Raw genomic sequence first — 18,623 nt, forward strand, 5'->3', positions numbered from 1 at the left:
CATTAAAATATCCCTATGGTAGTCTGATTTTTATGGTATCAAGTATTAACAGGGCCTGTTCTCTACCACTGAGCTCTACAACCTTGGCCTAGAATATGCCAAATTCAATAGAGCCATGCATGGTAGTTCAGGTCTATAAACCCCCAGGTATTCTCAAGGCCAAGGCAGGAAAAGTGCAAGTTTAAGGTCATTTTGGGCAACTTAGCAAGACCTTGTCTCCAAAATAAAGAGAATAAAATAATGATGACTACTATTATTTAATAGAAGTCATCCAGTCAAAGGGTCAAACAAAATGAAACTAGGAAGAAAAAGATAAGAAGGATAGAACAATCCAGGAGGTCCAAGGTGCAATTAAATAAAAATTTGAGGAAGGGGGTGGAATCAATAGGGCTGAATATGTTGAGGTTGACTTGGCTCATTGAGAGCTCAGGTCAGTGAATGACACAAAGATCACACCATAGCACATTTGTCATTTCAGAATACCAGAGATTGGGAAGAGAAGGAGGAATAAAACAGGACTGCACAAAAGATTAGGAATCAGACTGACTTTAGATTTATCAACAGCAGTGCCACTAAAACTGGAAGTAAGTCAAGAAAGATTAAAAACAGTCAGGAAGCCAGAGAAAATTGTAAGGAATTTTCAGGACAGATGACATCAAGATCAAGAATAATAGGTCTAGGGGCTGGGGATGTGGCTCAAGCAGTAGTGCGCTCGCCTGGCATGTGTGCGGCCCGGGTTCGATCCTCAGCACCACATACAAAGATGTTGTGTCTGCCGAAAACTAAAAAATAAATATTAAAAAATTCTCTCTCTCTCTCTCTCTCACACACACACACACACACACACACACACACACACAAGAATAATGGGTCTAGATGAATCAGGGATCTGAAGGCCTGGAGGAGGATTGTCTTCATGTAGTGAAGCCATGAGCTGAGAATGTAGCTCAGTGATAGAGCACTCTCCTAGCAATCGCTAAGCCCAGAATTGCATCCCTGGTACTTGTGTGTGTGTGTGTGTGTCTGTCCAGTAGATCACCTAGTACATCTGACTGTAGTGTAAGGAGTTCATGGTGTGTGAGTGTGTTTCAACAATTTCAGGGGAGAATAAGTAATCAGTACATGAGATATCAACAACATGTACTGATTAGTAATTCTCCTTGAAATTGTTAAGGAAATAGATGCTAAGAAAGGAATTCTAATTGCATTATGTGTTTATGTTAGAATAAGGGAAATAAGGAGTATGGATTTGACCAACAAACAAGTTAATGGATGAGTTTAAGGTGTAATAGTTAAAGAGTTGAAACCTTCTTAATAGCAGGTTGATAGATAATTTCTGGACTGAAATGGTACAAAAATACATGTTCAGAAATGTGGAGCTAAACAGACAGGGGAGGCCTTGAAGCTATGGAAGTAACCCCTCTGAGGAGTGTGCTCATATTGGATTGGAGGGCTGTTCTTCTAGTACATTGTTCGGGTCTTGTATTATATAAGTGGCTTTCTGGAGTCAATTGGCAAAGATTAAAATTTTAAAAACAAAATTTCCATCCTGTGTAAGTTTGTTTTGTTATTCTTTGTAGATCAGTGTGCAGATTAGTACAGTGTTGATGATTTAGAAATCACTGTTGTTCAATATTACTTTAACTAAATCCCAAGGTTTTAGAGTGTAACAGTCAATTACTTGATTATAAATGACTGTGTATTATATTCTAGGTGCTATTGCTGGATACAGAGGTTAGAAAAATAGGAACTTGTGTTCTTTTAAAAAAAAATTTAAAGTTGTAGATGAACACAATACCTTTATTATTTAATTTTTATGTGGTGCTGAGGATTGAACCCAGTGTTTCACTAATGGTAGGCAAGCGCTCTGCCACTGAGCTATAACCCCAGCCCAGGAACTTGCATTCTAATGGTGGGCAATGGATACTACAAGTCAGTGAGCAAGGTAGTTTCCGGTTAATTGAGGAAATAAACTAAATGGGCCTTAAGATAGAGTCATCAGAAAACCTCTCAAATGACATGTACTTGAGCTGAGTACTGAAAAGTGAGAATACACGTGCTTAGGGAAAATTTGTAGTATAGGGCCTGAAGATGAGTCACCCTGGCGTGGTTGCAGTATTAAGGGTGCTATTGAAGTGAGTGGGGTGATAGAGCAAGGCAGGGGCTGTGCCAGTGTCCTTTGCAAGCCATGCTAACAATCTTTTTTTTTTTTTTTTGTATGGGGTATCAAACTCAGGAGTGCCCTACCACTGAACTGCATTTTGAGACAGGTTCTTGATAAATTGCATTGCTGAGGCTGGCCTCAAACTTGCCATCCTCTGCCTCATCCTCCCTCATCACTGGAATTATAGGAGTGCACCACCGCGCTCAGCATAAGGACTTAGAATCCTATGGAATGGAAGAGGAATGGGTTCTGACTTGTGGTGATTCAGAGTACTAAGGTGGAGACTGGATCCTGGAAGGCAAGAACTGGCTCATCTCACTGGTGGCCACCTGACAAACTGAACAAAAGTACTGTTGTACTTGCCACTGTGTGAGGTGTGTTTACCTATGTTCATACATGTTTATATCCTTATTCATTCTTTTTATTTGAGTGCAGCTTTTCCTTCTGTTCTTTATGCATTTATTTAGTAATTAGATGGCTTTAACCCAGCAAGACTAATTAATGGCTAATGCAGTAAGCAGTAAACATACTGACTTGCAGCATACACTAGCCTTATTACTTTATTTTTTAAAGTTGCTGATAATTACAATAATGCACATGGGCATGGGTCCAAGACAGGAAGAATTATTGTCTGCAAGCAGATCTGGTGTGAGCTGATAATGCAGTCTACTTACTTTTAAATTTAAATGCTACATAAATCACAGGAAAGATGTCTTTTGACTTGCTTTGAACTTGGAGAGGGTAGAGTACTTTCATATTTTTGTTATTTTCACAGTTTTAATGGACATTAGTTAAAATGATTTGTTTTTATTTCCTTGAGGTCAGTATCTGAGTATTGCTTGCACTTACTAAAATGTTTAGCAGGATAACTATATAGAAATTGCCATTTGTATTTTAGATTGTCAGTTTCCTCCCTCTGTGCCTTGTGCAAATTATGTTGACAGATTTTCATCTTTTCTAGTTACAGACAAAAGTACAGGTTATTCATTTAAGAATTCCTTGCCTTTCTGCATCACAGAACCTTAGAAATTAAGAGCTGTTTGTGGTTTCCAATATTTGGTTTTCATAGAATAAAGTTTTAGGTAGAGAAGGATGTTATTGCTAAATGCTAAATGTTATAAAATATTTTTTTAAAAACCAGACTGTTTATTTATGATTGCCATCATTTTATGAAAAACATTTTTTAAAAAAATTATTAAAAACATTTTTAATATAGAGCCAGGTGCAGTGGTGAATGCTTGTGATCCCAGCTACTCAAGAGGCTGAGGCAAGAGGTTCATAACTTTTAGGCCAGCCTGGGCAACTTAGACCTTGTCTAAAAATCATACAACATCAGACCAGCTAGCAGAGTGCTTATAATTTGAGAATATTACCAGGTTTGTGCTTAATATTCTGTAGAAAACCCTCCATCATAAAAATGTTTGTCATCTATGAAGCAATAAGAATGATTTAGAATGAACATATTTTATTGTTAGTATTTAATTGGTAGTCCTGCGTTACTTGAAATCATTTCACCCTTTTAAGGTTTAGGCCAATTCATCTTTGTGCATTCTCCCCAGTCCTGCACATGCAAACGACTGGGGGGAGGGCAGGTACCGGGGATTGAACTTGGGCACTCGACCAGCAAGCCACATCCCCAGCCCTATTTTGTATTTTTATTTAGAGACAGGGTCTCCCTGTGTTGCCTGGTGCCTTGATTTTGCTGTGTCTGGCTTTGAATTTGCAATTCTCCTGTCTCAGCCTCTTTGGCCGCTGGGATTATAGATGTGCGCCACTATGCCTGGCCAGCACATACACCCACTTACTAGGTGGCCAGTAAGTACAAAGATTAAGCCTACATCACACCATTTAGATCATCTTATACTAAAATCTCCTGAGAACCTGATCTCCGCAGTTAGCATGCCTTGCAAAGAATGACAAATGACAGCTTTGCTACATAATCATAGTGAAATGTAGTTCAGTGAGGAAGAAGTCTTTATTTGCAAGATATGTTTCTCATGCATTAGAAGTTTTAGGAAAGTAAACTGTTGTTTGTTGTTGGATGAACCAAAGTCCAAAGTTAATATTGTAATTGTCTCACTGATTGAAATAAACGAAAATTTGGGTAGCACCATATTTGTGTTGCACAAAAGTAAACACTAAAGTGAAGAGCAATTCAGTAACTTCCGTGAGGTTGTTTAGCTAGTATGTAGAGGAAATATCCTTCAAGAAAATAAATTTAGAGAAATAATTTACATAGAGCTTCTTTATCACAGAAGTGTCTCAGTAGTGACTACGTATTCATTTGACTGCAGTTACCAGCCAGCAGGAAGGTGGGCCAGTCAGAAAATCAGCAGCTCCTAGTGCTTTTCTTTTAAATGGTAGGGCCACGTTAAATGTTCATGTAAACATTTGGTGACGGATTCTCATACCTTATGCATGTCTAGATTTAATAGGTAAAGAAGGAATGTCTAGTCTTTTAAACCCATTTCTTGTCATCATGGATTTTGGAGATGTATAGTCACATGGAGGCTTCATGTGCTCTTCACTTGAGTGCCTGTAATTTAAGCCCCATTCTGTGTAATTGCGGCCAAGAGAATTAAATCTTCAGGAGCCAGTTCAATGATGCTGGCTCTGTAGCACGCATTGTGTTTAGTGCTTCTGTGCATTATCTTAATTTAATCTCCACAAATAGGCCTGAGAGGAATAGGTATGTTAGTAGCCCTATTTTACAAATGAAGAAATCTAAAGCCCATTATTATGGCCACCAATGCTTGAAAAGTTCCTTCTGTGTGACAAGCACTATTTGAAACACTTCATCATCATTTTAGTAGAAGGAACAGGCTTAGAGAGATTAGGTGATTGCCATAGGTGGCATAGCTAGTCAGTGATGAAGCTGAAACTCAGTCATGGTTTGTATCTTAAAGCCATGTGCTTAGCTAACCCCTCATGCACTTCCTCTGAGGCACAAAGTGCAATGAAAAAAACAAAAAAACTACTGGCAGCCCAAGGTAATCCCTGGAGACTATACCCCTGGAAATCAGTTTCTGAGACTTCCTTTTTTATAATGACATTTGGGAAGAAACACAGGAACTAGTGAAAAATTCATTCGTGAGAATATGAGTAAACACTGTTCTGCATCCTTTTTTTAAATAAAAATATTTTATTGTCTACTTTTATTAACTTTATAAAAGTTATATTTAAAAGTTATTTATAAAAGACTTTTGACTCTCATCTCACACACAGTGAAAAGCAGACCTGTATTAAATCATGGTTCTTGGATCTTTACCAGTGAAATCCAGATGGACAAATTACAGTGTTCCTATAAAAAGCCTTGGAGACAGGCTAAGCCATTTTCAATCTTGGAAATGATACCTCATTTATGCTTCAATATTTAAAGCTCTAATGAAAGCAGGGTTATTTGTATAAATTACTACCTCCGAAATAATGCCCAACAGCTGGTATACATCTGTATAAGAATAATGGCCTTTAATACTTGGAGTTTTTCCTGTACACTTAATTTACCAATTTATAATTAGAATTAAGTTCAAATGGAAAAAATAGGCCAAGCATTTTCAGTTGGTATAATGTAAACTATCCTTTTTTTTTTTGGTACTGGTGTTCAACCCAGAGGTGCTTAACCGCTGAACCACATTCCCACCCCTTTTTATTTTTTGAGACATATATCAGTTGCTCAGCCTGGCCTTGAACTTGTGATCCTCCTGCCTCAGCTTCCTGGGTTGCTGAGATTTAGAGGTGTATGCCACCATGCCTGGCTCAAACTCCTTTTGTTGCCTAAACTTGAACATGCTTAACAAGACGCTATTCTGTCAGATAGTGGATTGAAATGTTTGAAGCCTGGAATTTATTTATTTATTTATTTACTTTTTGGTTGAACCCAGGGCCTCGCACATGCTAGGCAAGCTCTATTCCCTATCCCTTTCATTTTCTTTTGAGATAGGATGTCACTAAGTTGCATGTTGACCTTGAACTTTGGAATCCTGCCTCAGCTTCCATAGTAGATGGGTTTACAGGCATATATCACCAGGCCTGACTTGAAAGCCTGGGTTCCTCCCACTTAAAAAGTTTCCATTTTTTGCTGCTGAAGATACTCTAAAGTTTGTAGTCACTCTTTTTATAGCAACCAAGGTGAAATTTTTTTATGTTAAGCCCTGGATCAGAATTGTAATAGACCTCTGAAACAAAATTTAATTATATGTATTAGGATATGTGCCTGTGTGTTTGGAATAAACAACATGCTTTTCAGGTATTGAACCTGCTTTGGTTGCGCTTATTAGTTGCCTAATCTAAAAATGTGTTCTAGGGCGGGGGATGTGGCTCAAGTGGTAGCACGCTTGCCTGGCATGCTTGCGGCCCGGGTTCCATCCTCAGCACCACATACAAACAAAGATGTTGTGTCCGTCGAAAACTAAAAAATAAATATTAAAAATTCTCTCTCTCTCTAGACTCTCTCTCTTTAAAAAAAAAAACAACACATTTTTATTTTTATTTTTTATCAGTCCCTACCAGACATTTTATTTTGAACTAATTTTAGACTTTTAAATAAAAATGGCAAAGATACTACTGAGTTCCTTGTGCCTTTCATTAATGCTAACATCTTAAATAATTCAGAGCAATTATTTAAAACAAACAAACAAACAAAAAAAAAAAAACAGCCAAGTGTGGTGGCGCTGCGCCTGTAATCCCAGCAGATCTGGAGGCTGAGACAGGAGGATCACAAGTTCAAAGTCAGTCTCAGCAACAGCGAGGTGCTAACCAACTCAGTGAGACCCTGTCACTAAATAAAATACAAAATAGGGCTGAGGATGTGGCTCAGTGGCCGAGTACCTCTGAGTTCAATCCCTGGTATCCCCCAACACTCCCCCCCGCCCCGCAAAGAAAAAATTAGGAGAGTTACATTGGCCATTGGTACAGCTTATACAAATAATTGCTTCAGTTTCCCCACTTAAGTCCTTTTCCTATTCCAGGTTCCTGTCCAGGCTCCCACACTGCATTTACTTGTCATTTCTGCTTAGTCTTTTCTCTACTTGCAACCTCAGTGTTTTCTGATCAGTTGTTGTTGTTTTATGTTTTGGTTTTGTTTTGAACCTGGAGATGTAACCCAGGTCCTTATGCATGCTAGGCAAGCACTTTACCATTGAGCTATGTCCTCAACCCTTGATCAGTATTCTTGAATGTTTTATTGCTGGTAAAGTTAACCTTTTTTTTTTTTTTTTTTTTTTTTTGTGTGTGTGTGTGTGTGTGTGTGTGGTCTTGGGGGTTGGAACCAGAGGTGCTTTACCACTTAGCTACATCCCCAGCCCTTTTTGTGACACAGGGTCTCTTTAAGTTGCTGAGGCTGGCTTCTAGCTTGTGATCCTCTTGCCTCAGTTCCCCAAGTATCTGGGATTACAGGAATGTACTATTGTGCCTGGCAACATTGGTGTTCTGATGGGTGCCTGTACTCTAAAGTAATTGCATTTCCTTTTGTAATTTAGAAATACCTTGGGGAGGGAGGGAAGGGAAGGGAGAGGGTATGGGGGTAGGAAAGACGGTGGAATGAGTGGACATCATTACCCTAAACATGTATGAAGACACGAATGGTGTGACTCCACCAGAGATATGAAAAATTGTACTTTATATGTGTAATATGAATTGTAATGAATTCTGCTGTCATATATAACAAATTTAAATTTTTAAAAAAGAAATACTTTGAGGAAAATACTTTTAAAGTATGCTAAAAACAGGATTTATTTCACTTTATACAGTTAAGTAAATCTTTGTTGATGGTTTGTGGGCACAGATTAAGCCATTGTAGTTTATGAATCATGAAGTGTCTTTCAGCACTTGATTAAACAGGAATGAAAGTAGTATATAGGTTCTTCAAATCTTTTAATAGATTGCTCTTTACTGACTTTTTCTTTAACAAAAAAAGAAAGGCCTTTGTGTAGGAATGTTGCATCTTTTTCAGTCATGAACCTCAAGTGGTACCTAGGCCCGTGAAGGCCTTTTTCATTAGTGTTTATTAGAACTGGAACTGTGTTGACTTGCCTTCAGAGGGTGGAGCATGTCTGTAAATCAGTGCCTTCCCATCCAGGAAAACATGGTTCTACCCTAAGTAGTAGGATAGAACCCTGCTCTTTGGAATATGTTCTCTTTACAGTAGTTGGCATTTTCACAAACCCTGTAGCTGATTTGATTCTGGGGCAATAGCTTTAGTGAGGGTAGAAATAACTCAGCCTGTATGCTGGCTTTGGGGTGGGAGGGCTAGTGAGGTCCTGAGTGTATGTATAAAGGGAGAAGTAGGGATTAGGTGGCCCCAGTAGCAGTGTCTTTTGAAGCGGTGACTAAAGGACCTGATTTATCATAGGTTCAGATTCAGATTTATCATATTTACATATTTATTGCTTAAAGTTATTTCAGGGTTTCAACCAAGTTACTAGAAGCAGTTTTTACCAAGTTGAATTTTGTCCTTGGATAGCTAAACTCTTTTCCCCAAGCTAAATTAATAAAATGGAATTTCTTATTAAGAATGAATTATTAAGTAAAGTGGAAGCACTGGCTAGGAAAGCAATTGATGCAATTTGTTTTCAAAGCCTTAAAAGTGCTGCAATGTGCATAGATCACAAAGACTGGCTTAAGTGCCAACACATGGGGCATTAATTTTCTTTCATAGAGGATTCCAGGTTCACAGGAGCTCAGAAATGCTGACTTGGCAGTGAAATCCCATTTGTAACATGTTAGATTAGGAAACAGATTGATTTATATGTTGATGTAATGGATCAAGGCACAGTCTGTGCCTAAGAAAATGGAAAGCACATTAAATAAGAGCATTTTCAAAGGAGTCTAAATGTTATAGAAAAAGTTACCCTATCATACACTAGGTAAGGATGGGGTGTGTTTGATTAGTTGATTCCTAGACATGGTCCGCAGAGGCTTTTTATATTTCAGATGATACCTTCTTGAGAGTCTCTCATAACCACAAGGATTAATCTTTCTGAACTCAGAAGTGAATCACTATAGCTTATTAGCTGTCTGGATTGATTCCAGTTACTCTCCTTTTTCTTGGTGGTAACTGATGTGAGGATCTGTTGCTGCTTATCTCTTCTTCCTGTTGCTTTAACCTCTGGTATTTTAGATTCTCTTTAGAGATGATAATGCTGACCATTTCAGTGCAGAGATCAAATGCACTTACTACTGATGTATTGACCTCCGTGGTTGACTCATAAACTGAACATTTATACTGTTGGAACTCTTGTGGTCTTATAGCCAACAACCATAATGAGTAACATGTGGAACATAATCTTTGGTGCTGATGAATGGTTGCCTGCACTAAATTTGACCACTTCAGGACTGTGGCTTGGGTGAGCTCATATAACAAATTGACACTTGTTTCTTACCTGTATCAGTTTTAGAATTTAAGGTATAAATGTTCTCTGCATTCCCCTCTATTATTTTTGGGGATTGACTGGGGATTAGACTCAGCCACTCAACCACTGAGCAACATCTCCAGCCCCATTTTGTATTTTATTTAGAGACAGGGTCTCACAGAGTTGCTTAGCACCTTGCTTTTGCTGAGCTGGCTTTGAACTCAGAATCCTCCTGCCTCAGCCTCCTGAGCTGATGGGATTACAGGTATGTGCCACCATACCTGATCCTCTGTTACTCTACCACAAATCCTATTCAGTAGCTGTGTTGTTTAATGTTGAAAGTATACAAAGCCATAGAGAGAATTTAGGAAACACTGCTTAGAATCTTTTGCTAGTTTATTTGTAGTAAATTCAGGAAACATATCCTTCTGACCTTTCATTTGACTTTCTCATATAACGTTTATCATGTTTTAGATTTTCTTCATTTATTTCTATCTGGACATTTCAAGTAGGGAAATAAAGAACTTAGGAAGAGTACTGGTTTTGCCTTTATCCCTGTATGTACCCATATTCTTCTGTATCATAATCCAGGTTTCTAGCCACAATTCTTAGTTATGGATCACAAAAGAAGAGCCTTCTCTCCTTTTTGTCATTCTTTTGGGGGTGAGATGCAGGGCCTCCCTCATGCTAAGCAAGCTCTCTACGACTGAGCTACACTCTAAGCCCAAAAGAAGCCCTTCCTTTTGGTTCACATCTTGAACTTCATTTTAAGAATTAAACACATTTGTCTTGTGCATCCTCTGTACCTTTTAATGATTTGTTTACCTTAAACACATTGTTTGAATTTATAGTATTCCCTATAATTAAGTATGTGTTACTTTCTTTAGATAGCTTTAATTTTTTTCCCTTCTTTCAAGGAAGCAGGAATTCACATCAGTCTGTAAGCTTCATATGCAGTTTTACTGAAGGCATAGAACCTAGGGTCTTCTCTTTTAATAAATGATTGTTGATCACAGCAGGACTACAATCAGTTTAATTAATAAGGGTGCTAATTGTTTGTTGGATTTAATTGCAGTGTTTTCCAACCTTGATAGATCTTGACAACATTTTAATTCCAAATTAGCTTTCTCAACAGATATTTGTGTTTCCTTCTCCTGAGTGGAAAGGAGGTTGATTTTAATAAGCTCTGTTCTATTTTATTAGCAATTGTTGCTTGTTTCGTACTATACCTAATTTATAAATTAAACTTTATCATAGGTGTGTGTGTATGCATACAAAGAATATTATTCATCTGCTAGTAGAACACATCCCTGCAGATAAAGGTGGACAGCTGTAATAATAGATGCACTCCTGTGCTTGTTTCTTTGCAGGAGGCTTACCACCATAATTCCTAAATGGTATTTCCTGTCTGTAATTTCTGAGATTACTAATAGTTAATATCTGGTCACAAAACAAGAGGCTACTGACCAAAGACTTTATGGAATATTTGATTATTGTTGGATAAAAATAGTTCATGGAATCCCTTTTGTTTTAAAAGAGTTGATCTTCCTGCCTGCCTGCCTGCCTGCCTGCAGTGTTAGTGATTTAACCCAAGGCCTCTCTACCACTGAGCTACATCCCCAGCCTTTTTTTTTTTTTTTTTTTTTTTAATTCCTTTGAAATAGGTCTTGTTAAGTTGCCAAGGCTGGGCTTGATCTTGTGACTCTTCTGCCTCATCCTCTTTAGTTGCTGGAATCTACAGACATGTAATGGAGAATGGACTAAAAGGAAATAAGAATGTAAGCAGGGAAATGCCTCAGGAAGTCAGAGGTGCACAGTCCAAAGAAGGAGAATGGTAGCTTGGGTCAACTCAGCTAAGATAGGTCTTTCTGTGTTGCCCAAGCTGGCCTCAAACTCCTGGGCTTGTGCAGTCCTTCTGCCTCAACTTCCCAAGTAACTTGAGCAGTAGACACAAATTTTTCCCAGCTCAGGAATTCCCTTTTGGTATTGTTTCCATGAATGATGCCACCACATATTGAGTAATGCAGACTATGGTACTTGGTTTTGCATCACTGTAATAAGATATCTGAGATAAGCAAACTAAAAAGAGGAAAGGATTATTTTGGCTCATTTTAGAGGTTTCAGAATATGGTTAGTTGGGCCCTGTTCTTTTGGGCCTGTGGCATGGCAGAACATTATGGTAGGATTGCATGGCAGAAGAAATTGTTCACCTCATAGTGGCTGGGATCCCAGTGTCTTTTTAAAGGCATGCCCCCAGTGACCTAGCTTCCTCCCACTAGGCCCCACCTCCTAAAGGTTCCACCACTTTGCAGTAACACTACAGGCTGGTCACTAAATTTTCAATACATAGGCCTTTTACGGGATGATGGAGATCTAAATAGTGACACAAGCCAAATTTTACATCTTCCTCTTCCTCCTCCTCCATATTTAATCTATCTTCAGGACTTACTTATTTTCCTTTTGTCCTTCTCTAGAATCTCTGTGCTTACTTTAGCCCAAGCTACCATCATCCTTTTGTACTGTGCACCTCTGACTTTCTGAGGAAATTTCTTTGTTTACACTCTGCTTTCCTTTTAATCATTCTTCATATTGCAACCAGGAAAAGCAACAGAGTTACATATTGAAAGTAGTAACTTTGTCCTTAAAATCTCTCAACACTTCTAGTGAAGTAGACAAATTCTTGGGCTGGGGTTGTACCTCAGTGGTAGAGTGCTTGTCTAGCACATTTGAGGCACTGGGTCTTATCCTCAGCACCATATAAAAATAAATAAATAAGGGTATCATGTTCATCTGTAACTAAAAAATTTTTTTTTAAAAGACTGAAATTTTTTCCATCTACAGATTGTCTAGAACTATTTCTGCATTCCACTCTACCTTTTCTCTACCTCATGGTCTACATTTTCTCCATGGGAGATGCTCAAAGCTCTGCTCAAGCCTCACTTTTTTTTTCCAGGAAGATTCTTTGATCATCTTTCTATTGAAGATTGGGTCAGATACCTTTTTATTATTATTTTTTTAAATTTTTTTTGTAGTTGTAGATGGACAGAATGCCTGTATTTATTTTTATGTAGTGCTAAGGATCAAACCCAGTGCCTCACACATGCTAGGCTAGCACTCTGCCATTGAGATGACCTTTTTGTATATTTTCTGAGCACTCTTCTCTTTTCCTTCTTAGAACTGGGAATGTAATCACACATTTTTGTGTGAATTTTGACTTCGTGTATTACATCAGAAACAGAGAGTGGGGCCATGACTTCTTGCTTATCCTTGTGTGCTAAGCATTAAGCACATTGCCTTCAAAATAATTGCTCAATAAAATTTTTATTGTTGTATGTGTGAATTAAGTAAAATCACTGGAACTTGAGCCATTCTCTATTTTGTGACTTATTATATTGAAGAAGTGAATAGATTTGCTTGTAGTAGGGCAGGTACAGTCAGGTTTCTTAGGTTACAAGTATCCCAGGTTGAAACTGGGGTCTGGATTTCTAATTGACCTTTCTCTTTAGCCAAAGATGTCCAGAGGTCATTTTAAAATTCTGGATCTCCTCCTGTGGAAAGGGTTTGTATATGAAGATAAAAATAGTAAATAACAAAGTTTATCAAAAGATCAGTTTTGTCACAAACCACTGAATGACTGTGCTGCCACCCTCTTTGGAGTAAACCTGGACTTTCCCCCCACCCCACTCTTTGGTAGGCTCTTGCAGCCAATGCTGGAACAGGATTTGCTGTTGCAGAGCCACAAATTGCAATGTTCTGTGGGAAGTTAAATATGCATGTGAACATCCAGACTGGGAAATGGGAACCTGACCCAACAGGCACCAAGAGCTGCTTTGGAACAAAAGAAGAAGTTCTTCAGTACTGTCAGGAGGTAAGATTGTTGCCAGGCAGTTAAAACTTACCCCACCCCTGGGGTCAGGATTGAATTTGTTTACCTTGGAAATAGATATGATGCCAATAACTGGAGCCCAGGCCTTTTGCTTCTAAATGTCTGGTATGACTGAGGTCTCTCAAAGGCTTTCCCTGTGTATGCTGTGAGGTCTCAGTCCTTTCCAGAAGGAATACTCCAGAAACTTGGCAAGTGCTGTAGAAGCAGAGCTTGCTACTTTTGTCTACCTACCAGTCTTGGGAAGATGGAAAGCAAAATATCATGTGTATGTCTGCTTGTTTTCTACTTGCTAATAGAAAGTCACCAGTATTGTAATTGATCATCTCATATCTGAAGTCAGCTTCCCTTTTGGTCCAAAGAGAAAAGGTCGTTCAAAGAAAATGAGATGCTTTAACTTACCAAGGCCAACATATAGGGCCAGGAATGAAATTTTGTTCTGTATTTTTAACAGATATTTCCATAGACTTGCCTTACCTAAAGAGTTTCATGAACTCAGTGATTTACTCATGCCCTGTAGAGGAACTTGATATCCAGTTGGATTTGTTTTGGGATGAAAGCCTGCTGCTTTTGTTTGTCCTTAAATACAGATTCCTTTTTATAAGAGAATGCATGGGAGCAGTCAGAAATGTAACCTGTCAAAGGAAAACTAATAGTTTATGTCTTTTTTATTTGGTGACTTTAGTTTGAACCACAGGGGTGGTGGAGTGAAACTTTATGTAGGATAAGATTAGAGCCTGAGTAAACTTAAATACTTATCCTAACTTGAAAGTACATGTCCATCTGCATGTCAATTTATTGTATGTGCATGTTTTTGTTTTTGTGTTTGTTTTTTTCCTTAACAGATTTATCCAGAACTGAAGATCACAAATGTGATGGAAGCAAACCAGCCTGTCAGTATTGACAATTGGTGCCGGAGGGACAAAAAACAGTGCAAGAATCACATTGTTATACCTTTCAAGTGTCTTGGTAAGTGTTTTGAGTTACTTTTGACATCTCCCTCATCTTTAAATTTAACTTTTTCTAGACATAACAGTGAAGTATCTGCATCTGTTAAGATGAACTTACGAGGGAATTTGTCCTTTGGATAGGCAGCACTTTCCTATGTTGGTGGTTGACTTATCAGTGATTACTAACTGCCTTTTCCATTGTAGGTGTTTTCAGTCTCTAGAGTAAGAGTACTGCCCAAGAGCAGTTCAGCTTTTCCCTCACATTAACAGTTTGAAATTAGTGTTTTACAATGATAGTAGAGAGTGGTGATAGTAGAAAGTTGTCCAAGGAAAAGAGTCTTTGTCTCCCTTACTTGAACTGCATTTGTACTGTTAGATTAGACTTCTGGTAGTGTTCGGGAGAAGGAAAAGTGACTCATGGTAAGTACAGGTGCCAGGGCCAGATGCTATGGAACCCACCATTCTTATGGGTTTGGGGCTTACTGAGGTGTTTATGACTCCATTGATGGCATTAGCATTTGGAGCCAACTAAATAAAGCTGTGATAGTATATTATTCAGCAACAGTATTAGTGAGTAGTCATCCTAACCATTCCTCATCTGACACATTCCATATTTGGTCATAGATGATTAAAGGGACAAAAAATGGGTTTAAATGATTCATGATAATTGTGTGTGTGTGTGTGTGTGTGTGTGTGTGTGTGTTTTGCTGGGAATTGAACCCAGGGCCTTGTGCAGGGGAGGCAAGCACTCCACCAATTGAGCTATATCCCCAGCCCAAATCCATGATAATCTTAACATAAATTTGGCATCAACAGTTACATCCTGAGGAGTTCTGTAGATACATCTATTTTGAGCTGTCAGTTAAATTTATTTCCCTCCCTCTCTTTAAAACATTTCCTTAAACTACAGACAGCAGCAGAGTAGAATGCTATTTTTCTTTGCCTAACATCCAGCAAGCAAATAATAGGAAGAATCAGCACTTGAAGGAACAGTATTTAAAATACTGAGCAATTAACTTAGTTTTAAGAGCACTCAGTAGGGGGAAAGAGGGACAGTGTGCATGCTTTAACATTTACTTTAAAACTGAGCATCTTGCAGTAGTGTGAAACTTGTCAAAATTTTTGTATGATGCATTTTAAGGATATTCTTTCCTTCCATTTGACTCTGGGAAATCTCGGCCTATGAGGTTTCATTCATCATCTGTAACATTTTCAACTAAAAGTGAAACATGATAAACATAAATGTGTGTGTGTATATGTGTGTTGCCATGCTGAATATTGTACCCAGGGCCTTATGCATTCTGGGCAAGCACTCGACCTCTAAGCTACATCCCCAGGCTAAGAGATTATTTTTGAATATTTGTGGACAATAAATAGAAAGTACTTAAAATTATTTCTTTTGCATCCTTACCCCTAAAGATTTTGCATTCAAATCTTCCTATTTGTTCTTGTTAATTGCCAGCTTTACTGTACAGGTAGACTTCCAAGTGAACCTGGGACCTATGATTCTTCTATTATCATTTATCTCCCCATATCCATTTCAGTTTTTTTTTTTTTTTTAAACCATGGATTAAATACAGGGCCACTTAACCACTGAACCACATCCCCAGCCTTTTGAGACAGTATCTCATTAGGTTGCTTAAAACCTTACTCAGTTGCTGAAGCCAGTTTTGAACCACTGATCCTCCTGCCTCAGCCTCCTGAACTGCTGGGATTATCAGCCACCATGTCCGTCCCATTTCAGTTTTCAAGTCAGCTTGATTTTTACCTCTTATATATGGCTTATATCCATGATTCCAGGATTTGCAAGAAACTAAAAAGGACATATTTTATTTGCAGGATATATTTTATTTGCAAGGGAAACGTGACATATGCCAGATGTTCTTCAGACTGTTATCTGGAGGTAGTTTTATTTCAACATTATTTATCTTGTGAAAACTTCATATCTTTATGAAGCTGTGTTCTCAGTGATTCCTGTGGAAAAAAGCAAACATACCAGTAAAATCACTTTAGAAGAAGAAACAAGGGCCATGATATTCAGTCTGATTGCAGTGTGGAGGGAGTTGTGCAGTGCCCAAAATGCACTTAATGGTTGGACACAGATACTTATTTAGTTTGTTTTTTGACCTAACTACTTATCTTTAATGTGTTTTTTAGTTGTACATGGATACACAATACCTTCATTAATTAATTATTTTTTGAATGTGGTTCTGAGACTCAAACCCAGTGCCTCACACATGCAAGGCAAGCATTCTACCACTGAGCTACAGGCCCAATCCCTCTTTAAGTATTTTTTTGGCCTCGGGGTGCTATGAAAAAATTGAGATACTTGGGGTGCTGTGAGTTGAGGAAATTTGTAAATTTCTGGATTATGTCCTCCATCAGATTCTCACTGCTCTAACTCAGGCTTTGGTCACTTCTTGTCTCCATCATGACAGAAGCTTCCACATATTTCTCTGTTCTGTCGTCCAGTCTGTTGCCCTTATGGTGATTCAAAGTGAAAATAAAGTTATGTCTCTCCTGTATGTAAAACTCTTTAGCATCTCTTCTTAAAATAATTTTGAAATTTCTTAGTATGGCTTTAAAACTCCATAAAATGTTGGGCACAGTGGTGTATATCTGTAAATTTAGCTACTTAAGAGGGTGAGAGAGGAGGATCATAAGTTTAAGACCACCTTGAGCAAGTTAGTGAGACCCTATCTCAAAAGGAAAAGGGCTGGAGGTGGAGCTCAGTGGTAGAGTAACTATACCTGAGGCCCTGGATTCATTTCTTAGTACAAAATAAAAATAAAAATAAAAATTACCTTCCATAATTTGCTGAACCTTGACTTTAACCCTGCCTTGTTATCTACCACTTCTTGTTCCATGCTTCATTTAGTGTATGCATTTTTTTTTTTTAAAGTACAACATCCATTGCGTTTTTTTTTTTTAACATTTATTTTTTTTTTTTTAGTTTTCGGTGGACACAACATCTTTGTCTGTATGTGGTGCTGAGGATCAGAACCCGGGCTGCATGCATGCCAGGCGAGCGCACTACCGCTTGAGCCACATCCCCAGCCCATAGTGTATGCATTTTTGAGAGGAATGTCACAGAATTTTGTGACATTGTATTAGCAGTTGTGTGATGTCAATTTGTTGTGTTATCCTTGATCATGTTTACCTGCTGGCTAAGATGCTGTTTTGGTTTGGATATGAGATGTTCTGTTAATGCAATCAAGTGATTGAATTATGAGAGTCTGTCCTAGTTTGAATGGACTGACTGGGTGGGTAACCATAGGCAGGTGGGACATGGCTGAAGGAGCTATGTTACTGGGCTTGTGCCCCCTTCTATCTCCTCTATCTGCTTCCTGGCTACCATGAGGGAAGCAGCTTCCCTTCATCACACACTTCCCATGATATGCTGCCTCACTTTGGACTGAGACCTCTGAAACTGTAAGCCCCAAATAAGCTTTCCCTCTAACTATTTTTTTGTAGGGTACTTTGGTCATAGGGATGTGAAAACTTAACTAAAACAGATGGTTTTAGATTTCAGTTATTTTATATGTATTCATTTTCCAGATTTGATCTGTGGAAACCATTTTATGCTGTTTTCCTGTATCCTTTTAACATATCCCTGTCTTTCTTTGAGGGCTTACTTGCCTGGTACAAAAGATTCTCTAAGTGCATTCTGAATTTTCCTTTGCCCATGCCTGGAGTAAGCCATTTCTTCTTTGATTTCTTAATGGGACTGGTAGCAGTGTTCAGGATTTGGGGTCCTGGGATCTGGGCATTAGGAATGCTTACTGCTGCCAAGGGTGTTGTTGCTTCTAGGCGCACTCAATAAACGAAGCTAAGAAATATATGTATGTATTACATGTCCAGATGTACAAAAATCTGCATTGCCTTATTGACCTGTGAGTGCATATTAAAACCAGTGAGCTGGATGCTATGGTGCATGCCTATAATCCCAGCAGTTGGGGAGGTTGAGACAAGAGGATTGTGAGTTTGAAGCCAGCCTCATCAAAAAAGCAAGGCACTAAGTAACTTAATGAGACCCAGTCTCTAAATAAAATACAAAAAGGGCTGGGGATGTGGCTCAGTGGTCCAGTGTCCTTGAGTTCAATCCCTGGGAACCACCCCCTGCCCCTCTCTGTCCCCCAAAACAAACTAACAACAACAAAAGGCTTCAAAGTGATAGCTCAAATTCCTGTATTCTCAGTATATTTTCTTCTTTGCCTGCTATTCCCACAACCAAATCTTGGCTTTTTTAAAAATTGGGTTTGTTGAGGTATAATTCA

The 18,623-nt window shown here is 38.4% G+C and overlaps 1 protein-coding gene across 4 annotated transcripts in view; it reads left to right on the forward strand.

Moving 5' to 3' along the window:
* Nucleotides 1–18,623, forward strand: part of Aplp2 (amyloid beta precursor like protein 2) — a 73,751-nt gene that overhangs the window by 22,037 nt on the left and 33,091 nt on the right. For all 4 annotated transcript variants that reach the window (XM_071616871.1, XM_027945436.3, XM_071616872.1 and 1 more), the window contains exons 2-3: nt 13,208–13,381; nt 14,242–14,365. In XM_071616871.1, coding sequence (XP_071472972.1) covers nt 13,208–13,381; nt 14,242–14,365 — 298 coding nt within the window. The remainder of the gene's footprint in view (nt 1–13,207; nt 13,382–14,241; nt 14,366–18,623) is intronic.

Source organism: Marmota flaviventris, chromosome 9 (assembly GCF_047511675.1).
Source record: "Marmota flaviventris isolate mMarFla1 chromosome 9, mMarFla1.hap1, whole genome shotgun sequence".
In the NCBI taxonomy this organism is placed as follows: domain Eukaryota; kingdom Metazoa; phylum Chordata; class Mammalia; order Rodentia; family Sciuridae; genus Marmota; species Marmota flaviventris.